Source organism: Stegodyphus dumicola, chromosome 2 (genome assembly GCF_044657685.1).
Source record: "Stegodyphus dumicola isolate Sdum_Otavi_A_Nest chromosome 2, ASM4465768v1".
In the NCBI taxonomy this organism is placed as follows: Eukaryota; Metazoa; Arthropoda; class Arachnida; order Araneae; family Eresidae; genus Stegodyphus; species Stegodyphus dumicola.
Window position 1 is genome coordinate 81,048,962 of NC_140769.1, and position 17,317 is coordinate 81,066,278.

General features: G+C 31.0%; 1 protein-coding gene across 1 annotated transcript in view; it reads left to right on the top strand.

Moving 5' to 3' along the window:
• Positions 1-5,971: 5,971 nt before the first annotated feature.
• Positions 5,972-17,317, top strand: part of Vps8 (vacuolar protein sorting 8) — a 155,212-nt gene continuing 143,866 nt past the window's right edge. Inside the window, exons 1-2 of the mRNA XM_085810815.1 lie at positions 5,972-6,175; positions 6,350-6,418. Coding sequence (XP_085666941.1) covers positions 6,089-6,175; positions 6,350-6,418 — 156 coding nt within the window. The 5' untranslated portion in view covers positions 5,972-6,088. The remainder of the gene's footprint in view (positions 6,176-6,349; positions 6,419-17,317) is intronic.

Below are 17,317 nucleotides of genomic sequence, written 5' to 3' on the forward strand. Positions count from 1 at the left end.
AATGAAATTTAGAATACAAATGAAAGTGAAGAGGAACACACCTGTGTAATATTAAAATTAGTCAAAAAAGCAACTTTGAGTTTGAGTTTCATTCAAAATCTATGCCATAGTAAGACTTTTTTCTTTCGCCTAATAATTTTAGAATGTTTTTGAATATCTGCAATGCAAATACTGCACAGAGATCAAAATCTGCATTATTTAAACTTTTATTGTTTAAGATTTCCTAAAAACAGTTATTTAATAATTAAAAAAAATTCTTCAGTATGTAAAATTTAATCTCTTTAAGTAATATTTTTACTTTAATCTCTACTTTAGTATTTTTATTCCAATGCCGTGGAAACAGATATACAAATTTTAGATCACGGTGTATTAATCACATCTTTGATAGGGGATACTAAATTATTTTTTGGCCAAGTACAGCCGATAGAAATAATTTGAAAATTTTTCACTGAAATAGTACATAATCTGAAGCTATCTGTTAACTTCTTACTATATAAATAATTAAAAAATAAAGTGTATACTCTGAATTACCTTTAAATTAGAATAAATAGTTGTAATGCGTACAGTTCAGAATAGCGCATGTCTAGATGAAAGCAGGAATTAAAATCGAGATCAAATAGCTGGTGTTTATGTGTGAAAAAAAAGATGAGATAGCTTATAATTCCATGCTTTCCTTCTAATTAAAATATTTTTACTAATAAGAAATCAACAATTTCTGACTACTATGGATTAATTGTTTTTAAACTTTGTTCTTCAGCTTCTAGTACACAATTCCTTTTTGAAGACAGAATTCCTTTTTGGTACTTTTCCGATTTTTGTAAACATCGCAAAGTGTAGCAGAATTGTAGCGCCATCTTGCGGTCAGTAGGAATATCACGCAGGCAACCGAAAACACAAAAGAATATTTTCACACTGACAGGCCTTGATTATAAAGGCTCGTTTCCACTGCTACGTATGCGTTGCAGTGTCTATGCGTTTCTCCAATCAGCGAGCGAATTCACTTTGATTGACATCTGCAATCCGGTCGATGTGCGGTGACGGATGACATACGGATGGAGTTCAACAATGTTCAACTTCTATCCGTATGTCTGCGGACGCGTTGTGGTCACGTGGTAAAAAGGAGCAATCAGGTGTTGTCACCAACAATTAATGGCGGCAGAAGTAGCGATGAACGCTGGCTTAGGGAAAGAATGTTTTGCTAAAAAATACATTATAGCTGAATTAACATTATATGGAGAAATTTGCGTACTGAAAAAGTCAGCAATCAGCTGAATTCAGTTAAAAAAAGATAAGAAAAATAAGATAACTGCAACTACAGTACTTGTTCGCAGATAAAATCAGGCGGCCAAGAAATTCAGTTCAAGAAAATCAGCGGCCAAAAATTTTAATTCCAAGTCCATGAAATAGCAAAATTTGTCCTGACAATTATTTCCTAGTTCTGCATACTCATTTACCTTTAATAAAAATGAATATCTGACTATATCAAACTGCTATAGCAAATTAGATATGATTAAAAGATTTGTTGTTTTTTTCTTTTGAAACAGGTAAAAACTAAAAACGTTAATTATAAATTAAATTCGATAGCCTTTTAAATATTCCACTACATTAAAGAGTATGTATTTCCCTTTATAAATATATCTTTTTGGCTAACATATATTTGTAAGCACCTGAAATATATTTTTAGCAGCCCGCTTAACTTCAATCGGAACGCCACTTTAAAAGATAATGTTTTTTTGTAAAAAATGTACTAGAAGCTGAAGAACAAACTCTGGGCAATTTTTCAGACGATAGCACACTGAAATAGAACCAAAAAATTTAGTTTTAAGAATTGATTTACTTGATGATGTATATAAGCCAAAATATGCATACGACTTCCGTGTGAATGGAGCTTAGTTGTAAAGCTCATGGTAATAATGTTTACTTTTGGGGGTCGTGAGTTCGAATCCCATATGCTTTTTGCATCCTGTCTGCATTTTTCTCAGTTTTTTGTTCTAATTTGATCTATATTCGTGTTTTATAATTTATTTCTGTTATTATATGCGTTAAATATATTGTTTTATTTATGCTTTTATTTACCTAAATTTCCCCTCGCAAAAAAAGTTTGAAAATTATATAATACTAATTTAAAGCATACCCTGTACATATATATTTGAATTTAACAAACATTCTTTATTCGTAAAAAGCAAATTTAAAGTTAATGAAATTTAATGCAAATAAATAAATGATTAATTATTGCTGCGAACTAATCTACAATATCAATCATTTAAATTCTGAGAGCATTTGTAAATCAAGTGCAAGTATCAAAATCCAAAATAACTTTAAATTTGCTTTTTACGAATAGAAAATGTTTGTTAAATTCAAATTTCATTCCTTGCAACAATGGCGCAAGAGAATTATTTAAATTTCATTTATTTTGAAACCCTGTACATATATATAGATTTTTTCGTTTCACTTTTATGTGAATGTGTATACATGTGCTCAGACTTTGGGATGTTTACGACTCTGAACTTTCATTCCAATTAACATGAGACAGTATTAATGCCCTAAACATTTTTAACAAAAAATTACTATAATAATTGCTTTTAAATTCAGTCCTCTCCAGCAGAAGCGCAGGAATTAATTAATTAAATATTTCCATTTTCTTTACCTCATGTGTGTATATATAAAGAGAAAAATATTATTTTTATAACTTCTTCTATAAAAAGAGCTATTAAAAATGTTTAAATTAAAAATAATATTTTATAGATTATGCATAAAATATAACTGCCTATAGTGCATTTTAAAACAAACAAGATTTCTAATAAATTATCCAGCTATGACCCTGAAGTCAGCAGTATACAAGCATATCAAATTTTGTGTAAATATTGTGAACCTTTCTTTACAGTTGCTCTGTATTTTTAAAGTACCAACTATTTTTTAATTCCTGTAACTTTTTTATTTTATTTATTTATTTGTTTATTTTTTCACTAACAGTACATTTTAGTTTTAATAATATATATATTATTTCATTAATATTTAAGGCTTCTAGAAACGCAAAAAATTTTTTTAAATTTACTTCAGCTTCTATGGAATTAGTGATGTTCATAATATGCATTATAACCTTACTTATCTAAAGATTGCTAGCGAACTTTACTTTCGTAGTTCATAAGCAGAAATAAAAATTTCCAATAACATGGAATTTAGTAAACAAAACTTTTCTGCGTTTGACGTCAGGATCCATATCAAATCCAAAACAAACAATACTCGCTTAAGCGGGAAAAATTCAGATGTTCAGCGTCGTAACTCGCGAACTGCTTGTATGGCGCCAAAATATTACAGTGACACCTGGCGGCGGAAAATGAAAATATTCTACACACAAATCGTATTTTATTCTCGAGTGTCAAGATGTAGAAACATATTTTTACTCGACTTCTGATAAAGATCGGGGGGGGGGAGAAAGAGACGGGTGAAAGGAATGTGGGAGGCGGATGAAAGAGAGTGAGGTCCGCAATAGCGGCTACGAAAAAAGGGGGGTGTCAAGTTCAGTGTCGTTATAAGATGTAGCCGCGAGTGGTAAAACCGCAGAGTCAGTTTTGCGTGAATGAGTCAATTAAGGTTGTGATTCTTATGTGGGAAGGACGTCACAGGGGTAACGATGTTTTTCTCTGGTACGCGGGGAGTGTCTGAGAGTGCTAATAAGGCTATTACTGTGGGTTTGTACTGAATAAAAGAAGTTGACCGCTAATCGTTTAATATACTCTTGAATAAGTTCGATTCTAAGGTCTCTGTGAATATAGATGTTGGGAATATACCAAGGAGCATTGATAATTTCTCGTAAAATTTTATTTTGTAGAATTTGTAATTGTTTAATATTGGTTTTAGCTGCATGTCCCCAGATCGGTGCTGCATAAAGAAGAGCTGGGCGCAGTATAGAGCGATATAGAATTAATTTGTTTGTAGTAGATAAGTTGCTTTTTCTACCAAGAAGAGGTCGCATAGTAGCTGTGGTGATTTTAAATTTTTGTACTACGGATCGAAAATGGGTTCTGAAGGTAAAGATATTCTACGCATACGCGGCAGTGGAAACGCTTGTACGGATGCCGCAGGCGTGTCTTCAATTGACGCAACGCGTTCGTACGCATGGACCTTATAAGAAGTAGACTAACCCAGTGGGCGTGGTGCGCGTCACCGACATGTGGGCAAGAAAGAGTAGGGACGATCTGGTTTACTTTAACATTGAAACCTATGGCGTTTGTATCACATAACTCTTTTTAATTATTAAATGTGATACGTTGTATAGTGATGAGATTATGAAAGCCACAGTTTTTTCCAAATAGTATTTAATATATCTCATTAAAGCACTTTTTACTGCATTTCGCGCATATTTTTCACGCGTAATTCTTGTACAAACATCTTTACTTTGGTAAAACGGTAAAAACTCTAAGCACAAAATTTATGAACTTAATTTTGCGTAAAAATAAAGTAAAATTAAATAAGATTGATAGTACGTGATGCTTTGAAATAAATAAGGTAAAATTAAACAAGATCTGATAATTTTTTTAAAAAATTTAATGAAAATTTTCAGGCAGTGATTTTTCAAACTATAATAACATTACAAAACGATCATATTTTTTTATTATATGATCATTAAATTATTAACATTAAAGTGGATTAGTTATTTTAATAATTCATAAAATTCGGAGCATAAAATTTGCTAAGCGTAATGAAGGGAAAAGAAAAAGATAAAATAAAAGCTAGAAGCATCCAAATTTTATATTACGACCAAAAGGAACCTTTTTTTAAAGTTTTGTGTGTTACTTATATTTATTGAATATCATGTTCTTCGCCCGTAAACCACATACATTTGAAAACAGCATATCTTTAGAATTTCCGCAATGGAGATAAAACTGTTATTTTCCGTATAGTGCTCGCTCTGAACTCGTTGAGTTTGTTAATCAAAAATTCGTTAAAGTTTTAGAAAATATGAAATAGATTAAAATAAATTCGAAATTCGGCCGTCCAGATGCCCATGTTCGGTTGGAGGATTACATTATTCAAAATTTGATGGCTCTAGATACTGTCGTTTTTGTTACAGTGCAAGAAACATACATGTATTCATGCAGATTTCTTCATTATTTAATTTCCTTGCATATAATACAGGGCGATAATATTTGGTAACAACAATTTGCAAGGAGACACGGACACTTATAGTAAAACAGAGCAAAATGCCGCTTCGAAACTAACAGCCTTTCTAGGCGACCGCCGCTTTTGGGTTAAAAAATTAAATTAACAGTAAATAAAAAAGATCTTATGCAGATCTAAAAATAAATTAAAAAATAGTCACTATAAAATACAAGCAAATTTAATTATTAAGGTTAAATACAATTTTAATATTAGAATTAAATGTATCAAAATTTTTAAGGAGTCAAAAGTGTTTATCTCTATGATGTATTATGAAATATAATTGAAATAAAATTCCTTTATAAAAATTGTGCTATAATACTCATCTATAATTTTAAAAAAGCAGCACAATTTAGAATTTTAAACGCAACTTTCAAAAATTCGTTTTTAAATATTTTAGTGTTTTTTACTTATTTGCACCAATAAAAAGCATAAAAATTGCAAGAGAAAATTGCTTGTTTGAAATTTTCTATTAGTTCAGATTTAAAATATTATTTTCTAAAAGAAGTAGTTACAAATTTCCGTATAGCAAGAGAAAAGCTAAAAAAATATCCAGCCCTGAAAGCATGCAATACCTTTATAATTATTTGGAACGTTAAATATGCTAAAGTTTTAAAAATCAATCTGAATTTCAAACATAATAATTTGTGAAATGAGGCGCTAAAACCAGCTTTTTCTTGACAATTATACATGCTGCAATAGGCAACCAATGTTAAATTTGTGCAAGTCGTCCCTACTCCTCCGGATGTTATCAATGTGACAGCCGGCAACGCCTCAGACGAGGGAGAAAACCCGTTTGGGTTAGTCTATTTCTTATAAGGTCCATGTTCATACGCAGTAGTGGAAACGAGACTTAAGTTGGCCTTGGGAAGAAGACAGTGACATCTAAGACAACTAACGGTTTGTTTACATTTCGTTTAGGTGTGCTATGGCTGAAGATTATGGAACTCCAACCGTGAGCAGGCGAGAAATATCGCCTTCTGCTTTAGGAGATCTGAATTTTGACATCGAAGAGGTTCACATTTAGTAATCTTAAAAGTTTCTGTAGGAAATATCTTGAACTAAACAGGAGATAAAATATATGTGTTACTGTTTTATTAATGCAATGCATTTTCATGTGGTTTCTGTTAATTGTAAAATAATTTTCATTATGCGGTATGTTTGATAATAATTTTCTGTTTTTATGCAGCTGGACGATAAAGAATTTGACTTGCCTACTATTGATACACCTCCTACATTAGAAAGTATTTTGAATGAAGTAAGTGTCTACATGTATTTTAATTAATTACGAGAGGAAAGTTTAAAACTTTTTATGACTCTTTTGTTTTCATATATAAAGTGACCAGGCATACCAGCTTATGTTAGCCAGAAGTGGATTGTAGTGCGATGACCATCTTCAGGATGTGTCTTAGACTGTGTAAATGCTCCTGGTTTAGCAAAAAATTCTGAATTTTGTATTAGCACTCCATACAGTCATGAAGAAATTTGTATGGGATCAAAAATACGCTTGGTAATCAAATAATCTTGCATTCTGTGTGTTAGGGAATATGGGAGTTCCAAGGGAAGAATCTTTTCTGAAAGTTTGTGAGTTTCTATTCCAGTTACACTTCTTATGTGAGTGAAATTCATTCGTGTATAGAATTTTAAATAGATCACCTTTGCGAAGTAAGATGAAAATAATGTACAGAAACAATAATTGTCGCTAGAAAATATTCTGATGAAAGGAGTTATCTGGTTAGAAATTATTTATTGAAATACGGTATTTAGAAAGCTGTACAACAGTTGTGATATTAGAAGATTAACCCTGTTAAAAACGAAATCGAGGTTAGGCAAGGATTTTTCTTCTTTGCAGATAATCTAATTTTTTTCAGCTTCATAACAGTAATGATTGGATTGTATTTACTAGAAGCAAATGCAGTACTGGTTGTGTATAAAAAAAACTCATAAAATTAATTGAATTTTAAAACACATTTTTCTAATACTTGTGCAACAGCTGTAGAGGAAGATAATAATATTAGGTCAGTCCATAAATTCGTGCGCACTTTTTGGTAAATTTTAAAATAATACAAAGAAACACAATTTAACATTTTTATCAATCATATAGTTTCCTCCATTATCTACAATGTCTTGCCATCTTACAGGCAGATTTTATATGCCATTGCTGTAGAATGACTGGTTTTGATGCAAAAAAAACTTGAAAGTTCATTGTGCACATCTTGTTAAGAATTTAATTTTTTTCCCAGTAAAAAATTTTGTGAGGCACAAAATAAGTGAAAATCACTTGGGGCAATATCTGGGGAGTAAGCAGGATGTGGCAAAGCTCCCAATTAAATTCACTAATTTTTTGCAGCGTTGTTCGAGCCGTATGCTGTCTAGCGTTATCATGATGAAATAACACTTTCTTGATGTTCACCAATCGTGAGCATTTTTTGATCAATTCTGAGTTTAGATGGTAAAGTTATTCATTATAAACTTCTGAATTAATCGTTTGATTTGGTTCTAATAGTTCAAAACATCCTGAACGAGGTTCATCATCAGTGCTGCTTTTTCCAACTTTAAATTTTTTAAACCATTTCTGGGCATTCCTTACACAAATAGTGTGTTCACCATGTACACTATTAATTTTTATCACTGCAAACCTGGCAGATTCACCACACGAAAATAAAAAATGTAGCACAGCACATTTGTACCGATTATCTATATTCATCTTCTATGGGTACTAAAATGCTTTCGATATTTACGAAAGTTGGTGATGAACTGAATAATATATTAGTGAAATGATGACAAGTTTCAACAGGTTCAAAATTGTATTTTTGGAACTACTCTGATATGTGCCCTCAAGTTGCCAAATTTCTCGCCAAATATTTTTAGCGAGAAACTGCACGCTGCCATATTACGATCTAAATTTTTTGTCTACATTTTGAACTTTTAGCCTAAAATGTCTCCAAAAACGCGGTTTTCGCACATGCAAAAACTACGTTTTGAACACACAATTTAGCTAAAAATCCGAAACAAAAACAAAAAATTTAGATAGCAAAAACGTAAAGTTTCTAACCAAAAATATTTAACAAGAATCCATGTACACAGCGACATGTTTTAACTTAAGAAAACATGTACGAATTGCACAATGTTGTCAACGAACGAATCTACAAACTACACACACCTCGTTTTAATAAATTAACATAACAACAACAAATTTCAAAGAATACCATGTACACAGCATCCTGTTTGAACTTTAAAAAAATTCTACGAATTGCACAATTTAGGCAAGGAAGGAATCTACGATCTACGCACTCCTCGCTTTAATAAAATAACATAACAACAATAAATTTCAAATAATACCATGTACACAGCGTTCTGTTTCAACTTTAAAAAACATCTAAGAATTGTACAGTCTAGACACTAAACAACAAAATAAACTAAAATAAATTTCAAACAATTTAAAAAAAACAACAATATCGACAGAAATTCATACTAAAGAACCAATGAACATAGCATTCTACAAAATAAGAACAAGGATAAAATAAAATGCACTTACCATGAATTAATGTGTTTTCGAATAGCAGAAATATAAATTTCATACCGCCTTTAACATGCCGCCACGTAATCACTATCGTATTTACATGACAGCCAGACACACTATCCAGAAAATTTATACTATGGTTCACAAATAAATAAAATCACAAATCCCTACTTCTATCATGCACTGCCATTAAAAATAATCTCCCAGACCCTCTTTCCACACTTCCAAATACCCACTACCCCTCAGCAGGATAGCCACAATCATATTTCCTTTTCCGAACTTCAATTCAACAACTAACCATTTTATCTTTCCCTCCCATCTTCTCAGACATAGAGGCGAACCAACGAGCTCCAGCGAAAGATTTTTCAACGTCAACAGGGTTGCCATAGAACACGCAATCGCGCCAAAAACCAGCGCAGAACACATATTGCCACATTTGGTGAAATTAGGGCGTATATTAGAGTTGTATCGTATTTTTTTAGTAAATGCATCATAGTGAAGTCCATGTATACTCTTAATGCGCACTAACTTATGGACTGACCCGATACATATAATGGAACCTCTCAACCTTTTATCGTACCACTTTCAAGCTGTTGAGAATTTTTTTGAGACCGCATATAAACATTAATATTGAATTTCACCAACAGCCATATTCTGTAAGGCAGTTGTTTCACAAAAGCTCAAAATTTCCTAGAGTTTTCATCTTTGAGAGATTTTAGTATGTTATGCTGATAAAGCATCTTGCATGGGAAAGATATCTGCCTAAGAGGAAGGATGCCTTAAAGGAGTTCTTTCTGAGAGGAACTGGTTTGAATCCATGTTGCATATTGGAAATACTATGAAAAGAATCATGCAACTAGTTCATTTGCTTGGCTAACTAAACTACCAGACTTCAGTCGCCTTACTGTTTGGCCGCTGATGAGCTGCATATCAGTTGCAAAGCACTGAATAATAAATATGTTCCTTGGTTCTTGCTATGAGTTACATGCAAGAAAGTTTAGTTCTGAGAAGAAAGAAAGAAAATCTTAATAAAAATTAATATGCCAAATTTAATGTGAATATGTTGGCTTTTTTGTGCAATACATGAACATATATATATATAAAGTAAAAAAAAGTCAGAGCAGAATATAATTTTATAATTTTTTACTAAAAAAACTTTTATGTGATCAGATAGTTGCAATTAAGTTTCTGTTTAAATGAGAATTATCTATTGATTTCATTAATGTGATGATAATTGATTTTCAATGATAGTTTTGGAAGTACTTTGAAATTATGCAATGAAGATATTGATTATAAAATTGCCTTTTTAATTTTATACTTTTACAATTTCTTTAGAAACTGCACTGTTAAAAATGGGAACATTTTGAAAAATTTTATAATATTGAAAGATATTCAAAGAATGATCTGAATTTTACTATTTTTTTTCCATTAAATAGATAACTTTGCCAAGAAAAAAAGGGTCATTATTACAAAGCTCGTTATTACATGATTATTTTACTTATACATGATTATTACAATTATCACGTTAGGCTTTATATATTGTTTTCTGTGCTAACTTGAATTCAATACAAATTTATTTTCGTATATCACGTTTAACCGGTTAATTTTTAATTTTCACTTCCATATGCTTAATACAGTCAAAAGTCATTAATTCGGACACCCATAATCCGGACCTCGAAGCTACATACTTTCTGTGCCTGCGTTGCGTTGACGCATGCGTGTAAGACCTTTATAGTTGCGAATATGCGTGTGTGCAAAATACGTTTACGAATGCGCGTTTAATGTATAACAGACAGTATAAGCTAAGCTAAAATTATCTAATTCAGTTAATGTTGCAGATTGCGTTGTTCCTTAATCTTCGAATTGGATTCGGCTTATTATTTTTTGCAGACTGTTAGAGCAATTTTATAAAAGTAAGCTTGAACTTTCGATTATGTCAAATAGAATTTCTGATATATATTTACTAATATGTAAAGGATCTACAAAGCGAAAGTATGTTTCGAAGTCCATTAAAAAAAAGTGGAATTGCTGCAAAAAATGGATAAAGGCATATCCTTTGTTTATCTAAACTTTAACGTTTGTTTATCTTTAACGCCGCGGCGCACAATGAATTGGAAGTTGATTATGTCAGCACTATCCTTATCTTCAGGGCAGATGTTTTTATTTTATTTGGCTTATAATTCCTTACTAAATGTAGTATTTCATCTCGATGTACTCCATCTTTGATACGATTTAAATCAAATTCCTCGTCATTATAATTTGCGGTTGATCTTTACATTATGGTAACTTGGCATTTTTTTTTGAGAAAATTTGGCGACCAACTGTCCTACAGCAACCCTCTATTTTTTTCCCCCGCCACCGTTTTGTCTTCACGAAGTAAAGACAAGTTTCTTTTCTTTTTATCTACTGAACACTTCTTCCAACAATCTACTAGCCGAATTACACTTATGCTAGAAATTTTATCTAACAAAACTGCTTAATCATGACAAATATTCACTGCAAAATTGGGAAAAAGTGCACAATACCATACTCCTTACACGTTTTTCAAAATAACACATACACATAAACCATGTACACGCCGACTTATTTTTACTTAAAAAAACATCCCAGAATTACACAAAAATGGCATTGCGCATACTCTTCACTAACTGCTTTTTTCTCATAAATTAGAAAAAATTTCACGAAAATACATGACAATTTTCTGAATCTTTAAACCCGGTAAAAAGAACATATATGAAATTACCTCATAGCGAAAAAGTATATACCCTTTCCAAATATGAACATTTCCACATATAAAATAAATAAAATATCCAAAAACTTTTACCTCTAAATCATCTATTATATTATACACGTCACCAACGAATTCAAACCGCAAGCATTACAAATACTTAGTGTCAAATATTTAAATTATTTCCATGCACATTTAATTCAACTTAAACATATACCAAATTCCTACAAACTTAAAATTCACAAAATAACTATCATTTAATTAAAATATCACTAAACCATGTACACATCGACTTATTTTTACTTAAAAAAACATCCCAGAATTGCACAAAAATGGCATTGCGTACACTCTTCACTATATCCTTGTACACTGCTTTTTTCTCATAAATTAGAAAAATTTCACGAAAATGCATAATAATTTTCTGAATCTTTAAACCCGGTAAAAAGAACATATATGAAATTACCTGATCGCGAAAAAGTATATACCCTTTCCAAATATGAACATTTCCCCGTATAAAATAAATAAAATATCCAAAAACTTTTACCTCTACATTATCTATTATATTACAAACGTCACTAAGTAATTCATACCGCAAACATCACAAATGGTTACAAATACTTAGTGTCAAATATTTAAATTATTTCCATGCACGTTTACGCAAATTACTTTACTTCCACCTTACATTTAGAACAATGCATAAAAATAATATCCTCAAATAATTAAAAATACTAACTTACCTATTCTTCTTCAGAATCTTGATTACGTGTCCGATAAACTTTTCTTATTTCTGTTTCAGGATCTTTAAAATCATACTTATAGTTCACACCAAGGTACCAGGTAAAATAAATAACTTAATAAAACATCTTTACTTCTATCTTGCACAACCTTAAAGAAACACTTATTACTACCCCTTTCAATCCCACTAAATACCCATTTCGAATTCACTTTAGTTAGGACCATGGGATCCAAAAATTAACGAACACTGTTTCACACAACACAGAATAAAGCCAAATACAAAATTTCCAGATTTTTCCCGATTTCCCCCCTTTTCCGATTAAAGAACCGTAATTCGTCCATTAATATCACATGACATATCCCATGATCTCTCATTTCCCTCACACAAAATAATGCATAATCGGAACTGAGTACTGCTCACATTATTACCAAAGTCCCAGGTAGTAACCTTTATCGCCTCCAAAATGTCGCCAAACTACCAGTTACCATATTCTAAAGATCAGCCTAATTCGCTTCCGATAGCGAAGAAAGTGACAGAGGTTATTGAAAACGAAAAAATTTCGATTGACAAATTAGTCGGTATTCTCGACACAGCAATTATAGGACTTGAACAGTGGAACTTTGTAACTGAACAAGAAATTATGTCTGTTTATAAAATTAAAGCGAATGTATTATCACGTAAAAAACGAAGCAACTTAAACAACTTACATTGAAAGAAATGTTTAATAAAGTAAACAAATAAATATTAAGCTTTTTTTTTTTGTAAATTTTGATACCCTTTAGATCATAATTGTTCTTTATTTCATAAATTACGGTTTCATATTTTTAATTTTATAATTTCTGCATGCCATCTTACCAGATGTAAACTGATGATCTATAATCCGGAATCTCCGAAGTCCCGACGTGTCCGGATTAACGACTTTTGACTCTATATTGCTTTCTCTGCTAACTTGAATTTATGTTACTTATTCTTTCACTATTTTGATTATATGCACTAAATATCAGGTTTACATGGCTTACTTCCATGTGTTGTAATATTTGATAACCGTACGTTGATCATATCAACCGTTGGTGAACTTGGCAAATAAAACTGGAATGACGCCAACAGGTTCTTTGCAGATGAAAACCCATTATATGTTCCAAACAAAGCTTTTTTTCCTCTTAACTTGTTAAAGCTAATTTTTCCAAGACTGCCTATAGAAAACTCTGATTGCTTTAATATAAAACTCTGCACACGAACCAGGAATATGCACTTGATAAGGGAAATTTTCTTGTAAGTTTTGACATTTTAATTACAGAAAATGTCATTCTGATCTTTGCATGTTAACTATAGATGCAAGTGACAGAACTTGATCTTCATGTTTTATTTATGTACATGAGCAACAAGACTTAATTTTTTTTTGTATGTTTTCTGTCAAGTTCAGTTTTTTTGTGAAATTGCTGTAGAAGTTCCACAAAGTACCGTCATAAATCAGACACAGCAATTATAGGACTTGAATAATAATCGTCATAAATGACTTAAAGCTAATCTTCCTAGTCCAGGCAATCTTTTTAAGCCAGATAACTTTCAAGTATGAGGTAATAAATTACCTTTCTTCAGAAATATAATATAAATTTCATGGTAAGTTTCAGATGTTATGTAAAAAATGCATTTGTGAATGTATTCTGTTATGATACAAATCATTTTTATTAGTTATTAAGTGCGTATTATTTTCAGAAGATTCTCTTCCTTAAAATTTTCATACTATATATATAAAAAATATATTTTACAGTTACATATAACAGTAATTACTTTTGCTGAATACTTTTGCTTCAGAGGCAACCTATTGTGATATGTAACAGTGGTCTTCAAAGTGTTTTCTTGAAATCCTTTTTTTCACGAGTCAAAATAAAAATTCAAAAAGAAAATTATAAAGCACTGTTATTATAAAGTGCTAGCTGACTAGTGTTTATTAATTAAAAGATATGAAGCTGCAATTAGTTACATTAGTTTAAAAGCTTAAATATGTGCTCATCACATGCATAAGAGAATGACATGCAATGTTTTGCAAAACTAAACAGTTTTCTAATGGAATCTGAATTGAATTTAGACAATAGTATTAAAAAAAAATATACTACAATGGAGCACCTTTTTCAATTGAAGAAATCTGTAAAAGAATATTTCCCTGAAGAAAAAACTAACTACGACTGGATAAAAAAAAATCCAGTTGAGTACTATCATAAATTAGAACACATGCCAATAAAAGAAAGGAACTAGCTTATCAACATATAACAGATTCGACATTAAAAACCTAAATTTAAGCAAGAATTGCTTCTAAAGTTTTTGTTGTAGGTTCATGCAGGATACCTAGAAATTTCTCACACAACTACGAACATTTTAATACCATTTGGAACAATGTAGCTAAGTGAAAAATCTTTTGAACATGCAACAACAAAATATAGAAACAAATTAAATGCAGAATGTGAAATGTGATGCAGATAATATCAATAGAGCTGGACTTTGTCAGTTTGTGTAAAAAAGTGCAAGCACATCACTGTCACTTTGATATAATGCTAGGGTAGGTCACACCTGGAGCATGAGTTAATGCTATTAATAAGTAAATTACATTAATTGTATATTAAAATTTTTTCATGAAAAATAAAACATTTTTCTTTCATTGTTTTTATATAAAGTACCTATAACATATTGATGTACTTTAAATATTATTTTAAGATATATTTTTCTAAGGATGGGGTGCAGTTCTCCGGTAAATCCTTTTGGTTCTAAGGGTTATGTGAATTGACAAAGTCTGATGACCATTAATTTATATTGTGCTTATGTCTTCAGTTTCATAACTTTCTGAAATAAATTAAGTTTGAAATGAAATTTCAAAATATGTGTTTCAGTTTAGAATCTGAATTATTTTAAAACCTTAACCTTACTATTATGTAACTGACTCGTAATTTTCCAAAGAGAAGTGATGAAGAATATTTACCAAGGCAAAATAAACTGGTCAAAAAAACATTGCTTTAATTATTATTATTTTAGGAACTACTCTTATATACACCCTCGCTTGGCGACAAATTTCTCACCAAATATTTTTTGGGAGAAACTCCATGGTGCCATATTACTATCTACATTTTTAGTCTACATTTTGAACTTTAAGCCTGAAGTGGCTCCAAAAATGTGATTTTTGCATGTGCAAAAACCACATTTTGAACACACAATTTAAGCTAAAAATCCAAAACAAAAATAAAAAATTTAGATAGCAAAAACGTAAAGTAAGCAAAAATATTTGACAAGAATCCATGTACACAACAATATGTTATAACTTAAAAAAAAAAAAAAAAAAAATCACAGAATTGCAAAGTCTATGCAGCAAAGGAATCTATGAACTACGCACCCCTAGCTTAAATAAATTAACATAACAACAATAAATTTGGTACTTACGTATTAGTGCAACCCCTTGGCGCAGATGGCTATTTTTTACAGAAGGAAAAGGCAATTTCGTGAATTTTAGGATTGCAACTTACAATGGGTATGGTTACCTAAAGAATTGTTATGCATATAGTTGCCAGAATTTGCCGACTTCGGAAAAATTGGCGACTTCTACTGAGGTGGTTGCGATAATACATAAGTACCGTAAAGTTCAAAGAAATAAATAAGAAAGAAACAATAAATTTCAAAGCATACCATGTACACAGCATTCTGTTTAAACTTAAAAAAAACATATACGAATTGCACAATCTAGGTAGCGAAGGAATCTACGAACTACGCACACCTCGCTTTAATAAATTAACATAACAACAATAAATTTCAAGAATACCATGTACACAGCGTTCTGTTTAAATTTTAAAAAAAATCTATGAATTGCACAATCTAGGCATTGTGCACTAATCAACAAAATAAACTAAAATAAATTTCAAACAATTAAAAAAAAACAATAACAACAGAAATTTGTACTAAAAAAACAATGAATATAACATTCTACAAAATAAGAACAAGAATAAAATAAAATGCACTTAGCATGAATGAATGCTTTGGTAAAAGTATCTTTTAGTGTACCCCTTGGCGAAACTTGGTGATTTTTGGTGGCACATGGATACCGAGTTTGTGCAATTCTTTGACTTGTTATTTTGGCTTGTGTAGCAGCAATTTTTATACCAAAAATTGCAGCTCCAAAAATTGCAGCTACACTAAGTCAAAATAACAAGACAAAGAGTTGCATAAACTCGGTATCCATGTACACATTGACACATTTTCACTTTTAAAAAAAATTCAAGACTTGCACAAAAATGGCATTGCTCACTTCCTTGACTTTATCCATGTGCACATCAACCTATTTTCTTTTGAAAAACATCAGAGATTTGCACAAACTATGCCTTACGCACTCCCTGAGTTTTCCACGTACACATAGATATATTTTTACGTAAAACGTCAAAAAAGCCCTCAGTTCTATAGTAGAAGCAAACAAAAATACATAATCTTAATAAACTGCATTTTAAACCAAACAATAAAATAACATAAAAAAGGAAAAACCTGTTATGCATTTAAGCGCTACGCAAAGCAAATATTCACTTACCTTATTTAGAAATTCGTTTTTCTTCAGTCTGTGGTACACAAAATTCCTTAACAGCATCCAAAAACTTACTATTATAATAATCGTCATAAATGACTTAAAGCTAATCTTCCTAGTCCAGGCAATCTTTTTAAGCCAGATAACTTTCAAGTATGAGGTAATAAATTACCTTTCTTCAGAAATATAATATAAATTTCATGGTTATCTTCCTATCTTATCTAAATTTCTGAACTAGAAACCGTATATCGGTGTCGCCACATAAATTCACAAAAATAAGAGTGAAAAATATACTACTTAGTTCCGGACTGTCCAGAAAATGGCTATAAGTAAACCTTAATTTACACACCAGTCAATTAATGCACTTTTCCCCTTTCATTCCAAATTCAAGTACAGAAACTTCAAATTAATCTTACTACATTCAGCCATTGTACCGTCTAAACAATGAAACAAGCAATGTACTTCCTGAGCAACACACACCACAAAAGACCTTGCAAAATATCCCATGATTCAAAATTTTCCTGAATAATGCAAACGAATACATCATAATAGGGTTTCCATAACATTCAACTACTCAGGTTACCATAAATCATACAACAATGTGGCGATAAATGA